This window comes from Tamandua tetradactyla, chromosome 11 (assembly GCF_023851605.1).
Source record: "Tamandua tetradactyla isolate mTamTet1 chromosome 11, mTamTet1.pri, whole genome shotgun sequence".
NCBI classification, from domain to species: domain Eukaryota; kingdom Metazoa; phylum Chordata; class Mammalia; order Pilosa; family Myrmecophagidae; genus Tamandua; species Tamandua tetradactyla.
This window is the reverse complement of record NC_135337.1, coordinates 6818771-6844786: the sequence shown is the minus strand read 5'-3', so window position 1 is coordinate 6844786 and position 26016 is coordinate 6818771. Positions and strand designations below refer to the sequence as shown.

General features: G+C 37.6%; 2 protein-coding genes across 7 annotated transcripts in view; both read right to left on the bottom strand.

Moving 5' to 3' along the window:
• BCAS2 (BCAS2 pre-mRNA processing factor) overlaps positions 1-15399 on the bottom strand; it is a 97816-nt gene extending 82417 nt beyond the window's left edge. Inside the window, exons 1-5 of one of the 3 annotated variants that reach the window (XR_013159203.1) lie at positions 15176-15397; positions 14977-15069; positions 12209-12279; positions 9689-9850; positions 504-554 (exon numbers count right to left, since the gene is read on the bottom strand). Coding sequence is in view for 2 of the 3 variants with exons in the window: in XM_077119810.1 (XP_076975925.1) it covers positions 504-554; positions 9689-9850; positions 12209-12279; positions 14977-15069; positions 15176-15268 (470 nt within the window). In the remaining variant the exon portion in view is untranslated. Of the gene's footprint in view, positions 1-503; positions 555-9688; positions 9851-12208; positions 12280-14976; positions 15070-15175 lie in introns of all 3 variants that reach the window. The other 2 variants (XM_077119810.1, XM_077119809.1) reach the window with 2 other exon arrangements.
• Positions 15400-17332: 1933 nt separating this feature from the next.
• DENND2C (DENN domain containing 2C) overlaps positions 17333-26016 on the bottom strand; it is a 123962-nt gene continuing 115278 nt past the window's right edge. For 3 of the 4 annotated variants that reach the window (XM_077119802.1, XM_077119805.1, XM_077119803.1), the window contains exons 17-19: positions 20580-20819; positions 20282-20368; positions 17333-19235 (exon numbers count right to left, since the gene is read on the bottom strand). In XM_077119802.1, the coding sequence (XP_076975917.1) occupies positions 19204-19235; positions 20282-20368; positions 20580-20819 (359 nt within the window). In that variant the 3' untranslated portion in view covers positions 17333-19203. The remainder of the gene's footprint in view (positions 19236-20281; positions 20369-20579; positions 20820-26016) is intronic. The other variant, XM_077119804.1, reaches the window with a different exon arrangement.

Genomic DNA, 26016 nt, shown 5'->3' with positions numbered 1-26016 from the left:
ACACAGTAATAAACTACTTTCAGGTATTAAATTATTAAATAATTATTTTTTCAATTATAAATTTCATAAAGCATGCACTCTGTGAAAAATTTAAACAAGATTAAAAATAAAAAATCCACCCTCCCATATGCTTTTTCTCCCTGGTAAGGGCTCTTCAGTTTGGAGGGTGTCCTTCCAGACTCTTTTCCAGATGTATGTACAGATTAGTCTTCCACACAGAATCGATTATACACGCTTATTCTGCAGACTTTCCCCCTTCCGTAAGTACCATTTCTAATAGTGTAAAGTTGTAAACTTCAAATGATCTGGTAGAGATGGTTTCAGACCTCAGGCCCATTTTTTCTGTATTCAGTAAACTCAATGCCAGGTGCTGGACAAAAAGATCAATCTTTTGCTCTCATTTGACTACAGTCTCATTGGTTTCTTTTTTTCCTCATTATCCATTATATCTATGAAAGGTTTTTCTAAACTGTATTCTAAAATAATAAGATAAAACAATTTACCTTAACTTCTGGAGCTCTTTCTGGGCATGTTCAATCATATGAACGAGATTTCTAAAGAAGGAAAAGAGAAAATCAGAGTAAGGTATATTAAAATCCCTTAATACCATTCTGGGCCCATGCACTTCCCAAAAAACAAACAAATAAGCAAACAAAGAAAAAACAAACAAAAATTCAACAAATGGTGCTGTGATAATGGGACACGTATATGTAAAAAGAATGAGATGTGATCCCACCATACAGCATACACACACACACACACACACACAATCTATTAATACCAATTAAAAGTGAGCAATCTTAAAAAAATAAAGTGAACTATCTAGCTGATACAAAATCAACTTCCTCTGCTAGAAATAGTTACTATTTACTGAGCTTTCTGTGCCAAGTGCCATATTAGATACTTTAAAACATTAGTTAATTTAATTCCTACAGGAATTCTTTGAGTTAAGTAAGATTTATTATGTCTATTATATGTGTGAGGAAACTGAGACTTAGATTAAGCAACTTGGTCAAGATCACTGAAGTACTAAATATGATAGTCCTCAGCATAGAGTGATTATTGAAGCCAAGGAAAGTCTCGTAAGTAACTGAGAGAGCTGGATTCTAATTCAGGTCTTCTAAACTTGAGAATCCAGTTTACTACCCTCTCTGATTTTGCGTGCTTCTGTCACTTCTTAAACTGCCATTACCTGTTTTCATAAAGAAGATAGAAAATACCTCATATTACTATTTCCATTTAATTTTCCTCTATATTTCCTCTACATTCATCATGTCGTTCTCCCTGTCTGTCTACTGCTAACCAGTGAGAGGACAAGAAAACTTATGAAAAGCCAGCGATTCAGACTGCAATCCAAGTCTGGCCTAACCAGCACTGGAAGGATGAACTATGGAGCATTGTGTGGTGATTATTATTAGAGAGTGCGTCAACAATAGATTTCAGTTTCCTTTTTTTAAAAAATAACAGCTTTATTGATATAATTCACATACCATATCAATTTCCTTTTATTTCAGGAGCTCAATCCCTTTGGAGTCTATTTCAACAACAATAGTCCTGCTGTTCACTTGAGTTACTCTATCTATTGCTACCAATTGTTTTCTTTTCACAACTGCAACTGCTTTAAGATTCGGTCTTCAAATAGGTGTGCCACTCTAGAATTTCCTTCAGTTCATCTCACTTTACTTGGCTTCGATAATCACTCTACACTAAGGCTTATCAAATTTAGTCCTCTATTTTTGACCTTTAACCATCAACAAGGAGCTTTCCTTTGAACTACCTCTTTCTAAAGCCTAGTTTGTTGTACCTGAACATTTTTCTATTAGAAAATTTACTGCACTGCATCCTGAAAAACAGGAGACTACTGCTCTAGTCTTACCTCTGCCCTTAGCAGTTGGTTATCCTTAAGATGAGTCACTTTTTATCACTGGAGCTAAGCAAACCAATTTGTAAAATGAGGGCTGATCTCAGAGATTTCTAAAGGTTGTAAACACAGTATTTGCTCCTTATTAATGAAATACTATTTCTTCAGCACTCTACATCAAGACCTAAAAGCTAAAAGCTTTTTGCCACCATGCCTGACACCCTCAAAACCTTTCATGGGGAAAGAAAATTTACTTTGATAAGATAAACTACACCTTCTCTGGAGAAATGTCCATTGGGTTTGCAGGAGACAAACTATGCTCAGGGAAAAAATTAAATACTATACAGTATTATGTAATAAACAGAAAATAAGGAATGTGCACAGTAATTAGTATAATTATTCAGAGGAGGGAGAGATTACGAGAAGCAGAATTTCAATCATGGTAGACAAGTAAGCAGACTTGTGTTGGGCCTTAAGTTAAATTTGGATAGAATAAGTAAAGACATTCCAGTCGGAGACAAGGCGTAAACAAAGGTACAGAGGCAGGGTTTATGATCACCAGGGAGAGTTTGGACTGAGTAAAAGTCTACAACTGAGGTTTGGAAGGCTTTGAATACCCTGTCAAATAGTCTGGGATTTATCTTGCAGGTAATGGGGAATTATTAAAGGATTCCAGGCAGCTGACTGACAAGTTGAAAGCAATGTTCCCTCTCCTGCATCCATTTCTCCCCCCATTCCTAGAACTCTTTCCTCTCCTCTGGATATCCAAACCTCACACTTCTTACTGACCCTCATTTTTAATGTCCCCTTCTCTGAAAATCTATAGTTTACAAGATTCTCTTCAGAGCATACAATATACCACTTGTCTCTGTCCTATCAAAAAGGGAGTACTGGGGGGCCAAGATGGCGGCTTAGTAAGATACGCGCGTCTTAGTTCCTTCTCCAGAGCAACTACTAGGTGAACAGAAACAGTGCAGAACAGCTCCTGGGGCCACGGCAGGGAATTGACACACAGCGTACCCCAGTCTGCACTGGCTAGACTGACTGCGAGACTCTGCTGCGGTGAGATCCCCGAGCAGCGCGCGATTCCCCAAGCAGCGGCAGCTGGCGGCCGGAGCACCTCCCTCCCTCCTTCCCGGGCCGGCTGACAGTCTCGGAGGGGCAAGTTTCCCAAGCCGCGGCGGCCGGCGGCCCTCTTTTGCGGGCGGCTTCCTGGACCGGCTACGAGTCTCGGATCAGAGGGCTACCCAAGCCGCGGTGGCCAGCAACCGGCGCCCCACCCCCGCAGGCGGCTTCCTGGTCCGGTGGCGAGTTCCCCAGGCCGCGGCGGCTGGCGACCGGCACCCCTTCAGGGAGAGGAGGGAATTTCCGACAGTGGCAGGGACTGGGTCCAACCAAACACCAATAGGGGAATTAATAAAGGAGCCACAGGGTCTCCTCAACTGCGGTGGCTGACGCCCCCACCACGCGTGGCCCCCCGGACCAACTGAGAGAATTGGATCAGATATCCCCAGGCCGCGGAGAACGGTGACCGGGGGGATCCCTTCCAAACACGTGAGACAAACGTGTGCCACGAGTGCCACCTACTGGGCAGGAAAAGAAAAACAGAACCCAGAGATTTCACAGAAAAATCTTACAACCTGTTGGATCCGACACCCAGGGAAATCTGACTAAATGCCCAGACGCCAGCAGAAGATAATGGTCCACGCTCAGAACATTGAGAATATGGCCCAGTCAAAGGAACAAACCAATAGTTCAAATGAGATACAGGAGCTGAGACAACTAATGCTGAATATACGAACAGAAATGGAAAAACTCTTCAAAAACCAAATCAATAAATTGAGGGAGGACATGAAGAAGACATGGGCTGAACAAAAAGAAGAAAGAGAAAAACTGAAAAAACAAATCACAGAACTTATGGAAGTGAAGGATAAAGTAGAAAAGATGGAAAAAACAATGGATACCTACAATGATAGATTTAAAGAGACAGAAGATAGAATTAGTGATTTGGAGGATGGAACATCTGAATTCCAAAAAGAAACAGAAACTATAGGGAAAAGAATGGAAAACTTTGAACAGGGTATAAGGGAACTCAAGGACAATATGAACCGCACAAATATACGTGTTGTGGGTGTCCCAGAAGGAGAAGAGAAGGGAAAAGGAGGAGAAAAACTAATGGAAGAAATTATCACTGAAAATTTCCCAACTCTTATGAAAGACCTAAAATTACAGATCCAAGAAGTGCAGCGCACCCCAAAGAGATTAGACACAAATAGGCGTTCTCCAAGACACTTACTAGTTAGAATGTCAGAGGTCAAAGAGAAAGAGAGGATCTTGAAAGCAGCAAGAGAAAAACAATCCATCACATACAAGGGAAACCCAATAAGACTTTGTGTAGATTTCTAAGCAGAAACCATGGAAGCTAGAAGACAGTGGGATGATATATTTAAATTACTAAAAGAGAAAAACTGCCAACCAAGACTCCTATATCCAGCAAAATTGTCCTTCAAAAATGAGGGAGAAATTAAAACATTCTCAGACAAAAAGTCACTGAGAGAATTTGTGACCAAGAGACCAGCTCTGCAAGAAATACTAAAGGGAGCACTAGAGTCAGATACAAAAAGACAGAAGAGAGAGGTATGGAGAAGAGTGTAGAAAGAAGGAAAATCACATGTGATATATATAATACAAAAGACAAAATGTTAGAGGAAAATATTATCCAAACAGTAATAACACTAAATGTTAATGGACTGAATTCCCCAACCAAAAGACATAGATTGGCAGAATGGATTAAAAAACAGGATCCTTCTATATGCTGTCTACAGGAAACACATCTTAGACTCAAAGATAAACATAGGTTGAAAGTGAAAGGTTGGGAAAACATATTTCATGCAAATAACAACCAGAAAAGAGCAGGAGTGGCTATACTAATATCCAACAAATTAGACTTCAAATGTAAAACAGTTAAAAGAGACAAAGAAGGACACTATATACTAATAAAAGGAACAATTAAACAAGAAGACATAACAATCATTGATATTTACGCACCGAACCAGAATGCCCCAAAATACGTGAGGAATACACTGCAAACACTGAAAAGGGAAATAGACTCATGTACCATAATAGTTGGAGACTTCAATTCACCACTCTCATCAATGGACAGAACATCTAGACAGAGGATCAATAAAGAAATAGAGAATCTGAATATTACTATAAATGAGCTTGACTTAACAGACATTTATAGGACATTACACCCCACAACAACAGGATACACCTTTTTCTCAAGTGCTCATGGATCATTCTCAAAGATAGACCATATGCTGGGTCACAAAGCAAGTCTTAACAAATTTAAAAAGATTGAAATCATACACAACAACTTTCTCGGATCATAAAGGAATGAAGTTGGAAATCAATAATAGGCCGAGTGCCAGAAAATTCACAAATACATGGAGGCTCAACAACACACTCTTAAACAACAAGTGGGTCAAAGAAGAAATTGCAAGAGAAATTAGCAAATACCTCGAGGCAAATGAAAATGAAAACACAACATATCAAAACTTATGGGACGCAGCAAAGGCAGTGCTAAGAGGGAAATTTATTGCCCTAAATGCCTATATCAGAAAAGAAGAAAAGGCAAAAATTCAGGAATTAACTGTCCACTTGGAAGAACTGGAGAAAGAACAGCAAACTAATCCCAAAGCAAGCAAAAGGAAAGAAATAACAACGATTAGAGCAGAAATAAATGAAATTGAAAACATGAAAATAATAGAGAAAATCAATAAGACCAGAAGTTGGTTCTATGAGAAAATCAATAAGATTGATGGGCCCTTAGCAAGATTGACAAAAAGAAGAGAGAGGATGCAAATAAATAAGATCAGAAATGGAAGAGGAGACATAACTACTGACCTCACAAAAATAAAGGAGGTAATAACAGGATACTATGAACAACTTTACGCTAATAAATACAACAATTTAGATGAAATGGACGGGTTCCTGGAAAGACATGAACAACCAACTTTGACTCAAGAAGACATAGATGACCTCAACAAACCAATCACAAGTAAAGAAACTGAATTAGTCATTCAAAAGCTTCCTAAAAAGAAAACTCCAGGACCAGACGGCTTCACATGTGAATTCTATCAAACATTCCAGAAAGAATTAGTAGCAACTCTCCTCAAACTCTTCAAAACAATCGAAGTGGAGGGAAAACTACCTAATTCATTCTATGAAGCCAACATCACCCTCATACCAAAACCAGGCAAAGATATTACAAAAAAAGAAAACTAAAGGCCAATCTCTCCAATGAATATAGATGCAAAAATCCTCAATAAAATTCTAGCAAATTGAATCCAACAACACATTTAAAGAATTTTACATCATGACCAAGTAGGATTCATCCCAGGTATGCAAGGATGGTTCAACATAAGAAAATCAATTAATGTAATACACCGTATCAACAAATCAAAGCAGAAAAATCACATGATCATCTCAATTGATGCAGAGAAGGCATTTGACAAGATTCAACATCCTTTCCTGTTGAAAACACTTCAAAAGATAGGAATACAAGGGAACTTCCTTAAAATGATAGAGGGAATATATGAAAAACCCACAGCTAATATCATCCTCAATGGGGAAAAATTGAAAACTTTCCCCCTAAGATCAGGAACAAGACAAGGATGTCCACTATCACCACTATTATTCAACATTGTGTTGGAGGTTCTAGCCAGAGCAATTAGACAAGAAAAAGAAATACAGGGCATCAAAATTGGAAAGGAAGAAGTAAAACTATCACTGTTTGCAGACAATATGATAATATACGTCGAAAACCCGGAAAAATCCACAAAACTACTAGAGCTAATAAATGAGTACAGCAAAGTAGCAGGTTACAAGATCAACATTCAAAAATCTGTAGCATTTCTATACACTAGTAATGAACAAGCTGAGGGGGAAATCAAGAAATGAATCCCATTTACAACTGCAACTAAAAGAATAAAATACCTAGGAATAAATTTAACTAAAGAGACAAAAAACCTATATAAAGAAAACTACAAAAAACTGTTAAAAGAAATCACAGAAGACCTAAATAGATGGAAGGGCATACTGTGTTCATGGATTGGAAGACTAAATATAGTTAAGATGTCAATCCTACCTAAATTGATTTACAGATTCAATGCAATACCAATCAATACCCCAACAACTTATTTTTCAGAAATAGAAAAACCAATAAGCAAATTTATCTGGAAGGGCAGGGTGCCCCGAATTGCTAAAAACCTCTTGAGGAAAAAAAACGAAGCTGGGGGTCTTGCGCTGCCGAACTTTAAGGCATATTATGAAGCCACAGTGGTCAAAACAGCATGGTATTGGCATAAAGATAGATATATCGACCAATGGAATCGAATAGAGTGCTCAGATATAGACCCTCTCATCTATGGACATTTGATCTTTGATAAGGCAGTCAAGCCAACTCACCTGGGACAGAACAGTCTCTTCAATAAATGGTGCCTAGAGAACTGGATATCCATATGCAAAAGAATGAAAGAAGACCCATCTCTCACACCCTATACAAAAGTTAACTCAAAATGGATCAAAGATCTAAACATTAGGTCTAAGACCATAAAACAGTTAGAGGAAAATGTAGGGAGATATCTTATGAATCTTACAACTGGAGGCGGTTTTATGGACCTTAAACCTAAAGCAAGAGCACTGAAGAAGGAAATAAATAAATGGGAACTCCTCAAAATTAAACACTTTTGTGCATCAAAGAACTTCATCAAGAAAGTAGAAAGTCAGCCTACACAATGGGAGACAATATTTGGAAATGACATATCAGATAAAGGCCTAGTATCCAGAATTTATAAAGAGACTGTTCAACTCAACAACAAAAAGACAGCCAACCGAATTACAAAATGGGAAAAAGACTTGAACAGACACCTCTCAGAAGAGGAAATACAAATGGCCAAAAGGCACATGAAGAGATGCTCAATGTCCCTGGCCATTAGAGAAATGCAAATCAAAACCACAATGAGATATCATCTCACACCCACCAGAATGGCCATTATCAACAAAACAGAAAATGACAAGTGCTGAAGAGGATGCGGTGAAAGAGGCACACTTATCCACTGTTGGTGGGAATGTCAAATGGTACAACCACTGTGGAAGGCAGTTTGGTGGTTCCTCAAAAAGCTGAATATAGAATTGCCATATGACCCAGCAATACCATTGCTGGGAATCTACTCAAAGGAATTAAGGGCAAAAACTCAAACGGACATTTGCACACCAATGTTTATAGCAGCGTTATTTACAATTGCAAAGAGATGGAAACAGCCAAAATGTCCATCAATAGACGAGGGGCTAAACAAACTGTGGTATATACATACGATGGAATATTATGCAGCTTTAAGACAGGATAAACTTATGAAGTATGTAATAACATGGATGCACCTAGAGAACATTATGCTGAGTGAGTCTAGCCAAAAACTTAAAGACAAATACTGTATGGTCCCAATGATGTGAATCGACATTCGAGAATAAACTTGGAATATGTCATTGGTAACAGAGTCCAGCAGGAGTTAGAAACAGGGTAAGATAATGGGTAATTGGAGCTGAAGGGATACAGACTGTGCAACAGGACTAGATACAAAAACTCAAAAATGGACAGCACAATAATACCTAACTGTAAAGTAATCATGTTAAAACACTGAATGAAGCTGCATCTGAGCTACAGGTTTTTTTTTTGTTTGTTTGTTTGTTTGTTTTTTACTATTATTACTTTTATTTTTTTCTCTATATTAACATTCTATATCTTTTTCGGTTGTTTTGCTAGTTCTTCTAAACTGATGCAAATGTACTAAGAAATGATGATCATGCATCTATGTGATGATGTTAAGAATTACTGATTGCATATGTAGAATGGTATGATTTCTAAATGTTGGGTTAATTTCTTTTTTTTCCGTTAATTAATAAAAAAAAAAGGGAGTACTGGTTATTTTGCATAGAACATCTTGTCTCATCAACTAGATAAACTATCTTGAAAACAAGAATCACATTTCCCACTCTGTGAAACAGGCATTTTTTTTATTGCTCTCTCTTAATTTCTTAATTGTGTTCCTTTTTTTTCCTTGCGCAACATAAACATGAAAGAAACTGAGCTGTCTGTTCTGCAGAATTTCTCAAACTGTCGATTTTGCTTACTGAAACCTCATTAATTTAAATTTTTTTAATTTAAATCATTCTCCAAAGACCTGAGAAAAGGTATTTAACATTTTGTGGTTTTGCTTTACTTTGTTTCAGAAAACATATTCTTATACATAGTTTCATATACAGTTATGAGTTCAAAGACTTTTTACTCCTTTAACAGTTTATAGACTCAGGGTATTTTAGGACTTCATCGGTCTACAGAGAGAAAATTAACCCTAGGTAGATAATAAATGCTAAAGCTAAAGCTTTTTTAACTACACAAAACAGAAACAGGAGGTCAGTAGCTACTTTTGGCAGAAAAATCCTTTCCGATGTTAATTTTCTAGTTTTAAGCAATCTCCACTGGTTTACTATATGCTGACTTGTATATCAGACCTCAGAACTTATTTTCTTACAGATTTATATAATAAATGTGGTAGTTAGGTTTAGGTCCCCTTGGAACTATTGAACTTTGAGGTGGGTCTCAAAGTAGTGGCTTTTCACACGGGCTGAAAATTCTAGGCCATAGTCCCAAGTAAAATACAGCTATATTTATTTCCATCCAACTTCCCTTACCCTACTCCCCATACTCCTTAAAAATTCAAAAGTTGGGGTTAATTTGATTTTAAAAAAAGAAAAGGAATTTCTTACTCATTATATACTTTCCAGGCATTGCATCCATGCTGTGACATTAGCTCCAGATTCTCAATCCGAACAGCCTGATGCTCTAACTGGGCCATAGAATTGTTTACACATTCTTGCCATGCAGTAATATCATTTTTCTGACCTGAGGAAGGAGCTGGGAGTTCGTATCTGAAATCAAATATCAACCAAATAAAAAAAAGCCCTTTATCTCCCCAAATCTTCTTCATCCTTCCTCTCAAAAGAATGCCCCATGTGTCTACACACACTATAAAGGCTGAAGATGTAGACCCTGCAACAATAAGAAACGTATTTATCTTAAGAATCAATCATGTACAGAGAATATTAGGCATCTTTATAGTTACAAAATTTTGTTCATTTCAATGTCTAATATAAGGACAATGATTAAATAAGCTGATATTTCATATAAAGCATTCTTTATTAGCTACTAAATGAAACTACAGGAGAATACTTAATAATATTAAATTTTTATATAGTAAGTGGAAAAAGTAAGAAGAAACCATGCAATCCTTTTTGTAAAAAACCATACATATACACGCCCTTCTAGAAGAAAAAATTGGGAAAGATATAGTAATTCTTTGCACTGGGATCTGCATTATTTCTCTTCATACCACATCTTCCTTCAACACTTACGATAATCATCAAACATGTTCTTCAAAAATCTTAGCTCATTAATAACAAATTACTACAAATGAAATTTTACTCTCAACTTTTTAATATTTTTAGTAGATATTGTAAAAACTCCAAATTATGGATATTTTCCTGTGAAAAACTGAGGGACAGCCAACTGGAATTAAGTGATAAGTTATTCAAAAAAAAATTTTTAAATACACAGCATATATGTTTCATTTTTCTAACTTTTAATCATATTCCAAGATAAGAAATATATTTTACACTGTAATTCATCATCCAAATATGCATAACTAAATAAAAGTTTCAGGAAATAATACGTTTCTTTATATGTAATGCACTCTAGTATTTTCTGTTCTCTTTCTTTAAAAAAGGGCTGCTGGGGTGGGGCATGGGGTGGTGCATGGGTAGTTCAGTGGTAGGAGTCTCACTTGCCATGCAGGAGACCTGGGTTCAATTCCTGGCCCATGCACTTCCCCAAATAAACAAACAAGCAAACAGAGAAACAAAAAACAAACAAAAATTCAACAGATGATGTTGTAATAATGGGATACTCACATGGAAAAAGAATGAAATGTGACCCTCACCATCCAGCATACAAAAGACAAAAGGGTTGCTGATGTCTAAATTTATTTCATTGACTGTTGCTTAATAGGCCATCTCCTATGGTTTGAAACATATTGCCATAAAGAAATTATGATCATTATGAAAACTTTTAGAGTAGAGGCACCAGGAAATGGGAGTACTGAGGAGTCTTGGAAGATGCCTACCTCATAAATCTGTCCTGCTTTCACCATCTAGGTCAGATAGGAAAATGGTGTGTAAGAAAGAGAAGAAATCCTTGACCTCTGGTTCCACAGACCTAAACCCCTCTGATAAGAGAAACACATGCTGAGAGAACAGCCCAACTGTCCATGTACCCTTTCTTGCAGGACTTTCTGACAGATTACCTAAGGGTTTTCTGAGTTCCACAGTATCTCAAAGCTGAAACAACTAAGATACTAATCATTCTTTCCGTTTAGAGAAAGTAACAAATGGATCTTTTATTTTTTTTTTCCCTAGGGAAGGATAAAGAAAGGAGAAAGAGGTTTGTAATCAAGTGACATAGGAAGTGAAATGGTGGAATCAAAGTCAAACTATCAGGTACTCTGCAATTCCTAACGTGCCTTTTATAAAATAAAGCAGGTATGGGAATTCTGTACTTTCTGCATGATTTTTCTGTAAGCCTATAATTGCTCTAATAAAAAAAAAAAGAAAGAAAAAACAGCACTGAGATGATCTTGTGTACAAAAGATTAAAAAGTTGAGATCTTGACCTGAGCGAGATGCACAGAGATGAGCTTAGCTCTGAAAAATGCATCCACCTCTCAAAAGATGAGCACCAGAAGGTTTTTCAAAATCAGTGGTGCCTATACAGAAGAATTTAAACAAATGAAGGTATTTCCAGTGTGTGCATACATATATAAGTGAAGCAGGGATCATCATAAGCCATAACACTGGTTACACTACACACATACACACACACACACACACACAGTGAAAAACTAGATGTCTAACTAGAGATGTCAGAATACTTCCCTGGGAATTCTTAAAACATAAATTTCACTACAAATTTGGGTAAACTTCACTACAATTAATTAGCATTCCCTTGTTGATGGATTTTAAAATACCTTGCACTTTTAAATAACGGTGCAAAGAACATCCTTCAACATTAAGAGGATTAAATGAACCACTATTGTATGAAAAAACACAAATACATAAAAGGAGACAAGAATTTTTTCTTTTATATGTTTACTTTGACACAGTTATAGTACTGTTTAACTAAAATGAAAATTAAACAATGATTTGAATCCAGCTGAACCCAGAAATAAAGACTTACCTTTTCATACTGAGCAATTCAATTGGCTGTCGGGCAGCCAGTCTTTCAAATTCATTTCTCATTATGTCAGTCTAATGTACAAAACAGAGAAAGAATTATTTCCAAGATCATAACTACAAATTGAAATTAACAATCAGGAAACAAGTAAAGTAGTATAATAAAGTATACTATAATGAGTATAACCTACTCAGCTAGGTTATACCACCCACTATAATAGATTATTTTCCTTCCAAGTCTTCTCTGGGGTAATGCTCTCTAGGAGATGGAGAAGAAAAAAACAGAAACAAACAGGGAATTCATTCTTAATTTCATACCCCACTCAGGCATGAAAGATAAGAGGCCCACAGAGAAAACAACCAATCCTAAAACAGAGGTTCTTAACCTTGCAGCACATTAGAATCAGCCGGGAAGTTTTGGAAACCATTCCAATCCCGACCACCCCTAACCCTTCTCTTCACCTTCAATTTCATTGGTCTGGGGTGGGGCCTGAACATAGTTATTAGGATTTTTGTTTTTAACTCACCAGCTGAGTATAAAGTGAAGCCAGTGTTGAGAACCATTGTTCTAAGTTTTCACTGGGGGTGGGGGTATAGAGGATAGGATTTGGAGATAAAACAACTTACTTCAAGGTTATTTTGGTCCCACCTGTTATTCCCACACTTTTCTCTTTGAAAAGAATGGAGGAGAAGCAGGGAAGGGGCACAAAAAACTGATTTTAACATCTGATCTAGTAATTTTACTATTTTCAAAAGAATATAGTTGAGTTGTACCCCTTTTAAGGTTATTTTTGGGATCAGTCCAGTTCGAATTTGCCCATTCCGTATCCCAAGCATAAAAAAATGCTTAAGAGCAATATTCATTTACAGTAGTATCTCAGTTACCCCATGTATTTCAATTTTCTGAAGGCTTCAACTACCTTAACTATGAAAGACTAAAAAACTAAGCAAAAAAGGCCTTCTAGAAGCCCTGACTCCTGTTTAAAAGTTTTGCATTTAAGTTTTTCTCATTGGAGAAACAACCCCCCACCCTTTTTTCCGCTATTACTGAGTTATTCACAAATCTAACAAAATATAGTTATCTAGCTTCCTGCAGAAAACCAGGGCATCCAAGCTAAAGGGATATGCACAGTGACAGGGAGTAACAACTGACAATCAGATAAGACAGAAACTATTAAAACCCTGTATAAGCAGTCCTTAGCAATGTAACATATAAGCCCTCACCTAACTCACATTGCCAGGAAATAACAGATCTGGAATTCTGACTCAACTGTCTCTAAAGACAGAGCCTACACTCTCAGGGATCTTGTGAAGATTAAAGGAAGTCACAAAAAGAACTTCTAGCCATGTCTAGCATGTAGTAAGTATTCATTAAATAAAAAAGTGCCTTAGAAGCTCTTCATACATTTAATTGATAAATATTTGGGGGCCTACTGTGTGTGAGGCACTGTTCTAGTTGATGAAGATACAGTGTGAAGAGGCCATGGAGATAACTTAGGCATTCCTCAACCATCCATTCTAATGTAGCCACCCAGTCACTCTATCACATTACAACTTTAATTCTCTGTATAGCATTATTTATCTATAATGTGATAATTTTCTGATTTGTCTGTCTCAACACTCAAGCATGTAAGCGCCATTACATGGAGCCTATGTTCCTCAAGGCCTGGCACATAACAGATAGATATTAGACCTTACTTGTTGAATAGTTGTTAACAGAATTAATGGGAGAGTAATTTCAAAGAAGGGTTGACGTCTTGGACAAATTATTATGTCAAAGTCTTCTCATCTTAAAAACAGGGATAATAAACATATAGCTCATAGGGCTGTTTTGAGGATTCAGATAGTGAGGCCAATACACTCCTTAGCTCCTATTATTAAGATAGGTTTAAATAATCAGTGTACTAATTATAAATATAGGAAATATATGTTGTATTTAAGAGAGCTAAAAAAACTTATTAAAATATGTAAACATGTGCAACTGAATGCAGCTATTGGGAACCTTCAGAAAACAGCCCAACAAGAAGCATTCCTGAACTTAGTTCTTAATATCATAACAATCTTCATTGTTAATATCTTAATAAATCTTAATATCCATCTTCATTTGGATAATTATATTTAGAAAAAGTATGGGAAAACAGCATTCAGTAGGACCAAGTCTCTCCTACTTAATACTTAACCAATTTTTTTTTTTAAATATAATGCGGGGAAACCCCCCACTTTATGCATCGATGCCTGACAGAAGCCAATAGTTTACAAATAATACTTTACATTTCACGTTGATGATCAACTCCTAGCGAGTCTCTTGCGTGCACTTCTAGGTCAACCAATTTAAAACGGTATATAGGTAGTGTAGACACGGTCTGTCCATTCATTCCCTCTCAGACACTGGGTAAGCACAGAGCCCGCCATCGAGTGGCTCTACAGCGCCACGGAAACCGGGCACGTGTACAAAAAGCACACGCAGGTCACTGGTTGCAGAGGCCCCTGAGCACAGCGGATGCCTTCGGGGAGCCTGCGCGAGCAGGGAATGGACACAAACGTCCGCACTAGGGGAGAGGTTCGATGGCCCCCAGCAGGGTCTCGGGCGAATGCGTGGCTCCCTAGCTGTGTTCAATGGACTGAATCTGTACGACAGGGTAACAACTGTCTAAGCAAGCAATAGTGACTGCTGAAATGTGGAATTCATTTATGCAGTTACGGCTCCCAATCGAAAAAAAAAATGTTCGCAAGAATTCTCGCCATACGCCGGGCTCAGGACATCTCACTTACTTCAAAAGCAGAATAATCCGGGGCTGTGAGGTAGCTCAAGTAGTTCTTAGTAGGTCGGTATCTGCGAGTCTCCTCCTCCACCAGGGCCGCAGCCTAACAACGAGAAGAGGGGCCGGGACGCGGGAGGCAGATTTCAATGTGCTCCTTCCGGCAACGCAACGGCTAGAGAGCGCGGATGAGTTAGACACCCCTCACTCACCGCTTCTCGTACACCAGGTGCTTCATAACCTTGATCAAAATAGGGCAGCGCATCCACCACCACCTCTCCGGCAACCAGGCCCGTGCCTGCCATTCCTAGAATCTTCTCGAAGTCTCCGTAGGCCCAGGTCTATTTACTTATTACTGCGGCCGCCACTGACGTAGTGCCCATCTCCGGTGATTGGCCCACGCATGCGCAGCTTATAGTTCTGAAGGCGCGCCTGCCCGGCTGGAGGTTCTACGGCAGTGATTGGCCCACGCATGCGCAGCTTATAGTTCTGAAGGCGCGCCTGCCCGGCTGGAGGTACTGCGACGGTGATTAGCTCACGCATGCGCAGTTTATAGTTCCGAATGTGCGTCTGCTGGGCTGGAGGAATTGCTCGCACGTTTATTTTGGTTGGGTTTCGCGTCGCTTTCAGATTTTTCCTGAATCAGCGGAAGATCTTTATTTCCTTTACCGTCTTGCTCCACTTTTCTGCCTCCGACTCGAAGCAGTTTGATGCGGAGCCCGGGACTTTTCGTTTCCTCCAGGACACTATCTGGGAGAGCAGCCCTTTAAACATTTTCGCGGGAAGTGGCTGCTGAATTTTGTGGGGAGAAACTGGTTTCCTAGCTCGGTTTACTCCCCTAACCTTCCTCCTTCCTTTGAACTTCCCTCCCTTTGTGCCTGGCTTTTTTTCTTGTGCGCCTCCTTGCTGTACCCCCACTATCCTTAACTTTCCGTGGCTTGAGAATCGTTATATTGGGTAAGTGCTGTTATTTCAGACCCTAAGGTGGTTGCCAATCTCCAGTTAAACTTGTGAAACTTTAGGGTCTGCATAACAAAAGAAATCTTATCCTCTCAGGGCGAGACTGATAATCGCCCACCAACACCCAAATTTTTTAAAATCCCGTCGTTTTGCATGTTTTCTTTAGAACATCTGGTAATAATATAGTATTCTTCATTGCTTCCCAACCGTATCTCCTGCTACATATCTAGTAACTAACTCCGACCTTCTTTTGAGGAAGCAGGCAAGGGCTGTTTTATGCAGTTTATACAATCTTTACCAGATTTAATCTGGAAAGAGTGGAAATGTTGGCCAGTTATTAAGCCTGGCTGGTCTAAGAACAATTCTGATTATCTAGCTTACTGTGACAGTTAATTTCATGTGTCAACATGGTTATGTTATAATGCTCAGTTGTTTGGTCTAGCGAGCACTTGCTTGATAGTTTAAGGATATTTTGTGGATGGATCTAAATCATTAGTCAGTTGATTGCATCTAGGACTGGTTGTATCTATAAACAATAAAGGAGATTGCCTTCAGCACTGAGGAGTCGTCTCATATGTGATGGTTTAGAGCTGTATACCCCAGAAAAACAGACTTTTAATCTTAATCCATTTCTGTGGGTGTGAGTGCATTGTAAATAGAAGCTTTTGCTGAGGTTACTTCCGTTAAGGTGTGGCCCAACACAATCAGGATGCATCTTAATCCTACTGTTGGACTTTATAAGCAGAATGAAATTCAGAGAGAGAGAGAGAGAGAGAGAGAGAGAAGGAGAGAAACTCACAGAGGGAACAGCCAGAAGCAGAAATAAATGGAAGACAGAGAGAAAGGAGAAGCCGCCATGTGACAGAGGAGCCCAGGTCACCAACAGCCAGCTCCAGAGTGCAAATCTTTGGTAAGAGAAGATTGCCTTGGTGATGCCTTAATTTCAGGTCCTGGTGTGAAAACTGTAAGGCAATAAATTCCTGTTTGTTTAAGCCTACCCACTGCATATTTCCTTGAGCAGCTATGGAAACTAAAACATCATCCACTTAGTTTGAGACCTTAAAGGGAGAAATGAGGATTTCTGCGACAGAAAATTCTATCTCCAATCGCCAGTTTCTCCTAGGGAATTCAATGTTACCGTCATTGAGTTTTCAACTTGCAGCCTCTCCTATGGAATTCAGACTTGCCAATCTCCATGGTCATGTAGACTAATTCTTATAATAAATATCTTAATATTTACATATATGTATATAAAACACATGTATTACGCATATACACACAGACACACTTTATCTGCAGGACCCTGACTAATACACTGCCATTAATTAGATAAATACGCTGCTGTAGGTATAAGTGAAGTAAAAGATCTCTACATTTTAAACAATTTTATTTAAAATCCACCAGGGGATTTATGCTATTTTTATGTGTTTATTCTTTAAAAGATCTGTAAACAACATTTTATACAAATCTCAGGCAATTATTTTACAAACATGTCTAGAATTCTTAATACTTTAAAAAAGCAAAATACAACAAACCCAAGAAACAGAAGGAGCTTCAGGTTGCAGGGGTGAAGTAAGGTCCCCTGAAGCAAAGGCTTCCTTGCAGAGCATGGATGGCCAGGATCCACCACAGTAATCTTCCCTACCTCATTTTATAAATACTTATTGCCAATTGCTAATCATTTGTTCCTTCAGGGTTGGAACAAATGATTAGCAAAATGGGGAGATACCTAATAGGAATCCTATGGGGTAAACTGCCTAATAAACATTTTAAAGAAGACAGGCTCAGTTCTATTCCCTGGACCCACATCTATAGTAATTATATTATACAGAACTGGTCTTTAAATGGTGTCTGCTTCAGATGCATTCAGATTGAGTTGTAATGACAATACTGTACAGGTCAGTAAATTGTATCAGAATACAATTACAAGGTATTACTAGGTTTGAATTAATATTTTTTATATCATTAAACCATCAGTAGGAGTTGAAGAAAACAGTAATTTCTTATAACATTTAAAAACTGGCATCTGTTATAACATTCATAATTTAAAATTGCACCATCACGGTGTAATTTTTGTTTCCAATGACTAGCACTACTTTAGCTGTTAAGGGTCTGGGTGTTTAAGGGTGTATGCCCAGGAAAATTTACATATTCTGAATACAATTAATTACAGCAAAAAATCCAACAATTTTAGGGGAACCAGACAGTCTCATTTAAGGCACTATAGTTTGAAGTTCCTCACCTCATCCTCAGAGGTGGGAGGCGGCTCTGGTACACTTCACCTTAATAGAAAAGTTTTTAATAGCTATAATTCCACAAGTTCAAATTTCCATCTGTAGGACTAATCAACTTTCTCTGTGTTCATAAAATAATAATCCTGGGCTTCAATACAGGATCTGCTGTATAACTTTGGGCAAGTTATTTAACATCTTTGAATTCCAGTTTCTTCATTAGTAAAATGGAGATGCAAGTATCTATCTCATAAGACTGATTTAAGACAGATTAAGATGACATACATATATGTAGCAAGTACGTGGCACGTGGTAAACACCAGGAAAAAAAAAGGTAGTTTCCAGCCCTTGAAGAGACATTTTCTTAATAGCTATAATCCCACGTTGACTCAGGAGGGACAGACAACCAAGTGTCACACAACATGGAGGAGGAGCTTCACGATGTCCCCTTTTATACTCAGTAACAGTACTAACAAGTGGGGTTTTCGGCATAAGTAGGATTCCCCTAGGCAGAACATTATACAAACAAACAAAAAAAAAAAGGAGATAAATGAGGAGAATATTATTTAGCCAGGCTCAAACAGCTTGTGGGGTAAAAGCTGCCATATTTCAGTGATGAGAGTTATGTGTGTTTTCTACATCTATCATGCTTCCCTAGTACCCCAAACTTAGCGTTTTCCTCATTCTGCTCATCCTTGAGCTGTTTTTTTTTAAAATGCAAAACCAGCAAGTCTTTACCTTGCAAAAGACAAGTGCCTTTCACAGACTAAGCACAAATCAGAGAATAAGTACAGGTATCAAGTGGAAAGTCCAGTTAAAAAAAAAAGTTTGGAGCCAGAGCAAAGAAAGCACCGGTTCCAGATAACTCCCAACAATTCTCCAGTGATTACTTCAGCAGCAACAGAAGAATCTTCCTCTGAGAGCCTGATCTGCTCCGAAACCTTTAAACTTTCAAGGATTTTGTAGAATACTTCAAGGCATCCTGACTCTTGGAGAAATATTTTCTTTGGCACTTTCTGTTCTACTGAGGATGGAGACAATCAAATATTTCATTTCTTCTGCAGAAATTTCATTTTACTTCCTAAAGGGAGGAAAAATTAATGTGAACTCTAATTAATTCATTTTTATTTATTGCAGATTATTTGAGGCAAGGGATTAACAATCCAATCATTCAGAAAAGCCCAGGAGTAAACTGCCATTTCAACTATCAGCTTCAGAATGTGTATTCTGAAATCTCATTTTAACATTATGCAACAAAAATCCCCCAAGTGTCTAATTGTGGCAGTAGAGGAAACTCAGACATCATTTAATCCAGTGGTTCTCAACCCTGACCACAGGTTAAAGTCACCTTGCCTGCTCCCCAGAGATTTCTTGAAGCCAAGGAAGAAAACATTTTTTACATTCTCCAGAGCTAAGAAGCATTGATCTAATCTAACCTTCACTGTTTAATGAGGAAACAAAAGTCCAGGAAATAATTTAACCATGGTCTCTCTGCTAGTTAAGGCAGGCCTAATTAGGGACATATTTTTCAAAAAACATAGAATGTAGGTGCTTCATTGTTTTGGACTAGCCACACCGCTGTACTCCTATATCATGTTGAATAATTAACAGTTAACTATAATTAAAACATCGTAGCTGCTTCTTTATAAAGTATAAAGTAAGAGACTGGCAGGAATTCCTCTTTTGTTTCAGATTCTGTCTATAAATCACATACTTTTAATCTGAAGTCCATGGATGAGCTTCAAGGGGTCCATGAAGTTCCTAAAATTATTTGCAGGATTTGTTTGTATGCCATAAGTATATATTTTTCTGGAGGAAGTGAATGAGGTTTTATAAGATTCTCCAAGGTTGTAGCTTAGAATATGAAAAGTCTTATGTCAATGAGGGGACACTTTTGGGAGCTTATCTGAGGGAAACAATCCCATGGACCACTGAATAGGGAATCCCAACCTCTGAGAAAGACGTCCTTTTCTCCAGAACACTTGGGAATGCTGTCATGATTTCTGGTCAGCCTGCTTGAGGTCATCAGTACTCACATATATTGCTCATATGATTATAAAGCCTCTGTAATGAAGCATGCTTACTGCTTAAGCCACATTTAACTGACAAGAAAATACAGCAACTCACCAAGACTCCGCAAAATTTTATTCACTCCACTAGGCTCAGACCCAGGAATTGTTTCCAAATACTGGAGAGCCCGGACTTCAAACAAACCTATGAGGAAAACTCATGTTGGTGAAATGTCCACACTCAAGACTAAAATTTAAATAAAATTCTGTGTAAAACAGTATTACAAAATAAATAACTCCCATAGTAAACAACTCAGATTTTGAGCCCTTGTAGTTATTACAGTTTTTTTTTCACTATTGTCTTCTAATTTTTCAAGTACTCAATAGTGAGAGAGAACTTTCTGATGGAAACTGACCTTTCACCCCACTTTTCCGAAGCTCTCGGTCCTGGATGAATCCTGCAAACATCTGAGTCTCCATGAAGAGACCCAGGAAGTGGCGCACACTTCGGGAAGTGTGGGACTTACGGAATGGCTCCCTTTGGAATATACGCTCCCCACGTTCAGTGACAGTCATGCTCAAAGAATAATGTCCCACCAGCTCCACAAAAAACCTGACAAATGCTTCGGACACCAGAGAGTTGAGTGTGACATCTGCTGCAGGATGGAAACAAAGAAAATAAAAGGAAAAAAATTCCTGAGTTTTGTATATTTGGGAATATCAGCCCTGGTTATGGAACTTATGCCTAAGAAGTCATACATTGAAGGAATGAGAATAAATTCTGATTCTTAGCTTTCTTACATGCTCCATGACTTGCAGAAAAGCAAATGGTTTATACCCTTACCTTCATTTTTTCCTGACACATACTCTCATTAAATCTTGCAGCCTGGCTTACACATCTGAAACTGCACTTTCAAAGGCCATCAGTGAGAACCAGCTAGACTCAATCTGCTTTTTAATTTTTTATCCTCTAAACTTTACGCTGCATTTGTACTAGCCACCTCCTCATTCCTCTTGTGTCTCACAGCTTTATGCTCTCTTGATTTCCTGATTCTTTTCCTGCATTTACGACCAAGCATTTGTTTTTCTGTCACCTCTTCTTCCTCCTGAAATGGTCCTCCAACCAGTTCTTCTATTCAACACTCCCTTCCTTAAACAGCTAAATGGCACAGCGAGAAAGCTGGCTTTCTATGCTGATAATTCTTAACCTGAAATTTCATCAACATTCCCTTTGTACATTTAATGGCTGTCTTTGGCAATCATCATTTGGCTGTCCCCTTAGCACTTTAAATTCTATTTGTCTAAAAGTCACCATATCAGATCTTTTTTGGAATTTGGTAGAACATAAATCAATTAAATAAACAATACATGTCTAATACCAAACTCATTTTATTTCCCCCCCAAATAAGTTTCCCTGTCAATTTTCCCATTTCATATAGTATTGTGATTATTCCATAGTAAAAATTTATTGAGAGCTTAAGATATGTGAAGCAGTATATTAAGTGCTTCTACAAATATCATAATTGTATGAGGTAGGTATTATTTCTCTGTTACAGATTAGGAAACTGAGACTCAAAATGATTAAAGAAATTCTCTAGAATCATCCACCTAGTAAGTGGCAGAGCTGTAACACTCCCCAAGCAACGAAAATCCTAACCACTATATTATTTCCCAGGTCTCAGGCTTGAAGCTCACTTTTGATTTTCATTTCTCTTTTTTCTTCTGTATCCAAATAGTCTATTTTTCCCCCCATTATTTTCACAATGTTTCTGCTCGTTTCCAAAGGCTGTATGCTGGCCTGGGAAACGGGGGCCTAGGTTTAGTCAGAGTTCAACCATGAAGTAGCTGTATCATGCTGGGTAGCTCACTTGACCTCTCTTGGCTCCTTCTATATCTGTGTAATGAGGGAGCTGATTAGGTGATTTCTAAGGTTTCTTCCAGCATTATATTTTGACTCTAATTGAGGTTTTTTGTTATATTTTTTCCAACAGACTTCTCTCTTGTCTCTTTCCTTCTGCATTTATTATTGGCTCATTGCTGCATTTATCTTCAATACTTTTACCCTGTTCTCCCATCTCCTCCCGTTATTGCCCCATTTCTTTTGCAGAAAAATTTCTTGAGTTATCTATTCCCGTTATACTCATTGTCTTACATTTAATTCCTTTCTTTTTAACTTACATTTTTCTATAATTTATCTTTAATTCTTGGTTTCTTTTTTTGACCTCTCAATCTGTATTTATTACAATTCTTTGCATTATAATTATCTGTTATATCCCTATATTCCACTAAACTAAGAGCTTTTCAACAGCAGTGTGCTGGTTTGAAAGGAAGTATGCCCCCTAGAAAAGCCATGTTTTAATCAAAATATCATTTCATAAAGGTAGAATAATCTCGATTCAATACTGTATGTTTGAAACTGTAATCAGATCATCTCCCTGGATGATGTGATTTAGTCAAGAGTAGTTGTTAAACTGGATTAGGGGATGACATGTCTCCACCCATTTGGGTGGGTCTTGATTGGTTTATTGGAGTGCTATAAAAGAGGAAATATTTTGGAGAATGAGAGATTCAGAGAGAGCAACATTACGAAGCAGAGAGTCCACCAGCCAGCAACCTTTGGGGAAGAAGAAGGAAAATGCCTCCCGGGAAGCTTCATGAAACAGGAAGCCAGGAGAGAAAGTAGCAGATGATGCCTTGCTTGCCATACGCCCTTTCAACCAAGAGAGAAACTGTGACTGTGTTCGCCATGTGCCTTTCCAGATGAGAGAGAAACCCTGAACTTTTTCGGCCGTCTTGAACCAAGGTATCTTTCCCCGGATGCCTTAATTTGGAAATTTCTATAGACTTGTTTTGATTGGGACATTTTCTCGGCCTTATAACTACAGACTAGCAACTTATTAAATTCCCCCTTTTAAAAGCCATTTCATTTCTGGTATATTGTATTCTGGCAGCTAGCAAACTAGAACAAGCAGGGATCTTGTTTTTATCTATCTTTATATTCATGGTGCCTGGAATAGTACCTAAAACCTAATGCATACTTTAATAAATGCTCTTCAAATAAGTAATGAATAAATAGAAATATGAAGTTTTCTTCACAGCATAACTGAACAGATCAGAACACAAAAATTGCATATACCAAGATACAATCATGTAAAATATAGCTGTATGATCATATCAAAGGTTGAAAGGGATCTTGGTTTCTTTTTAATGAACATAAATATATATTCTTTTGTAGATATGAATATTTCATAAGGTAAACAGTGAAATGAATACCCAAGTACTCACCACATGGCTTAAAAACAGAATATTACTAATATCTCTGAAGCTCCATGTGACTCCGTATCAATGGTGTCCTTCCCCTACTTTCCAGTAGAGGGTGACAATTATTTAGAGTTTTGTGTTTCTCTTTCCTTTGCTTTGTATTATAGTTTTACTGTACACATATGTACCCCTAACAAACTAACATATTATTAGGTTTTATGTTTATAAACATTACATAAAATATTATATTCTTCTGAAACTACAGTGCTTTTAAGATTCACTTTTAATGTATATTCTCCTGTCAATGGCAACTGGGTTTTAGTTTTTGCTATTACATACAATGCTATTATGAAAATTATTGTACTTGTTTCCTAGTGAACATGCTCAAGGGTTTCTTTAAGGTATATTTCTAAAGTGGAATTCTTGGGTTGTAGGGTATATACATCTTTAATTTTACTATAGAATGCCAAATTATTTTCCACGGTGATTGAATTAATTTATACATTCTTTCCAACACTTGATATTGTCAGACTTAAATTTTTGCCCATAATGGTGGGTGTCTCATTGTGGTTTTAATTTACATTTCCCTGATTTTGATGATGTTGCATGTCTCTTTTCATGTTTTTAGGCCTTTCACATTTCCTCTCCTATGAAAAGACTGTTCATATCTTTTCCCCATTTTTCTCTTTTTCTTATTGAGTTATAGCAATTCATTATAAATTTTAGGCACTATTCCTTTGCAGTTATATTAGTGAAAAAGTCTTCACCTAATTTGTGGCTTTTTTTTTTTTCTGCGTTCATGTCCGTTAATGAACAGAAGTTTTAAATTTTAACATAGTCAGATTAATTGATCTTTTCCTTCATTGTTTGTATTCGTTGAGCCAAATTTAAAATATCTATCACTGCCCCAAGGGCATAAAATGTTCTCATATTCTTTTCTAAATCTTTAATCCACTGGAATTAATTTTGTGCATAGTATGAGGGGAGGGATCCGTCTTCATTTCTTTTCATATGGAAAACCAGTGGCCCTATCACTGTTTATTGAACAGTTCATCCTTTTCCCAAAGATGTGCAATGCCAGCTCTGACACAATCAAGTTTCTAGATGCATTTGAGCTCTCTTCTTTCCATTGCTCTATTTGTTTGTTCCTGAACCAAAAGCAAACTGTTTTAATTACTGTTAAATTTTATAATAAATCTTCAATTCCCAAGTTCTTCAATCTTGTTCTTCTTTTTCAGGAGTGTCTTAACTATGCTGGCCTTTGTACATTTGAGAATCAGCTGAATGACATTTCAATTCTGTCTTGATTCCTGTTCTAGTTTGAAAGCTGCCAGAATGCGATATACCAGAAACAGAACAGCTTTTAAAAAGGGGGATTTAATAAGTTGCAAGTTTATAGTTTTAAGGCTGTGAAAATGTCCAAATTAAAACACGTCTATAGAAATGTCCTGTCTAAGGCATTCAGGGAAAGATACCTTGGCTGAAGAAAGCTGATGATGTTCAGGGTTTCTCTCTCAACTGGAAATGCACATGGCGGACATGGTGACATTTGTCAGCTTTCTCTCCAGGCTTCGTGTTTCAAAGCTCCCCAGAGGGCATTTTTCCTCTCCATCTACAAAGGTCTCTGGCCGGGTGGACTCTAAAGCTTTTTCCAAAATGGTTCTCTCTTAAAGGCCTCCCATAAGCAAACCCTACCTTGAATGGGTAGAGACACATGTCCATGGAACTCATCTAATCAAAAGTTACCACCCACAATCGGATGGGTCACGTCTCCATGAGAAGAATAAAAAAGCTCCCACCCAGATACCGAATGAGGGTTAAAGGACATGGCTTTTCTGGGGTCTACAACAGATTCAAAGCGGCACAACCTCCTTCAATCATATTATCTTCCCATTATTCCACTGAATCTGCTTCATAAAGGTCTTCAAACACCTGCCTATTATCAAATACAATGGTCAAATCTCAGTCCTCATCTTATTTAACCTCTTCACAGCATTAGGTATAATTGTTCATTCTTTTCTTCATGAAGTACTTTCTTCACTTAGCTTCTGTAATATCACATTCTCCTTGTTTTTCTCTTATTTCATTAGCAGTTCCTCTTGGATCACCTTTTCTGGGTACTTCTCTTCCCAACTTCCTAAACTTGGAAATCTAACCACACCATCCCAACCAACCCAGGGTTCAAGCCTTAAGCTTCTCTTTTATTCTATCTATACTCACTCTATAGGGTAATCTCACCTAGTCTAATAATTTTAAAATAGAAACTTCTTATATGTATATCTCTATCTCAAATCTTTCTTCTGACCCCCACATTCATGTATTCAAATACCTGCCTGGTATTTCAAACTTAATATCCCAAACTAAACTTTTAATTGCATTTCTGACCCTTCTTCCCTAACGTTCCCATCAAGTTTTCTCATCTATGAAATGAGAATTAAATAATGATACCTGCTTTATAAGGATATTATAAAGATGAAATAAAATATACATTAATTACTTAGCACAATGCCTGGTACATAATAAGCACCAAATAAAAATTACTCACCCATTTATTCAACAAATACTTATTGAGTACCTGCTTATTAAATACCT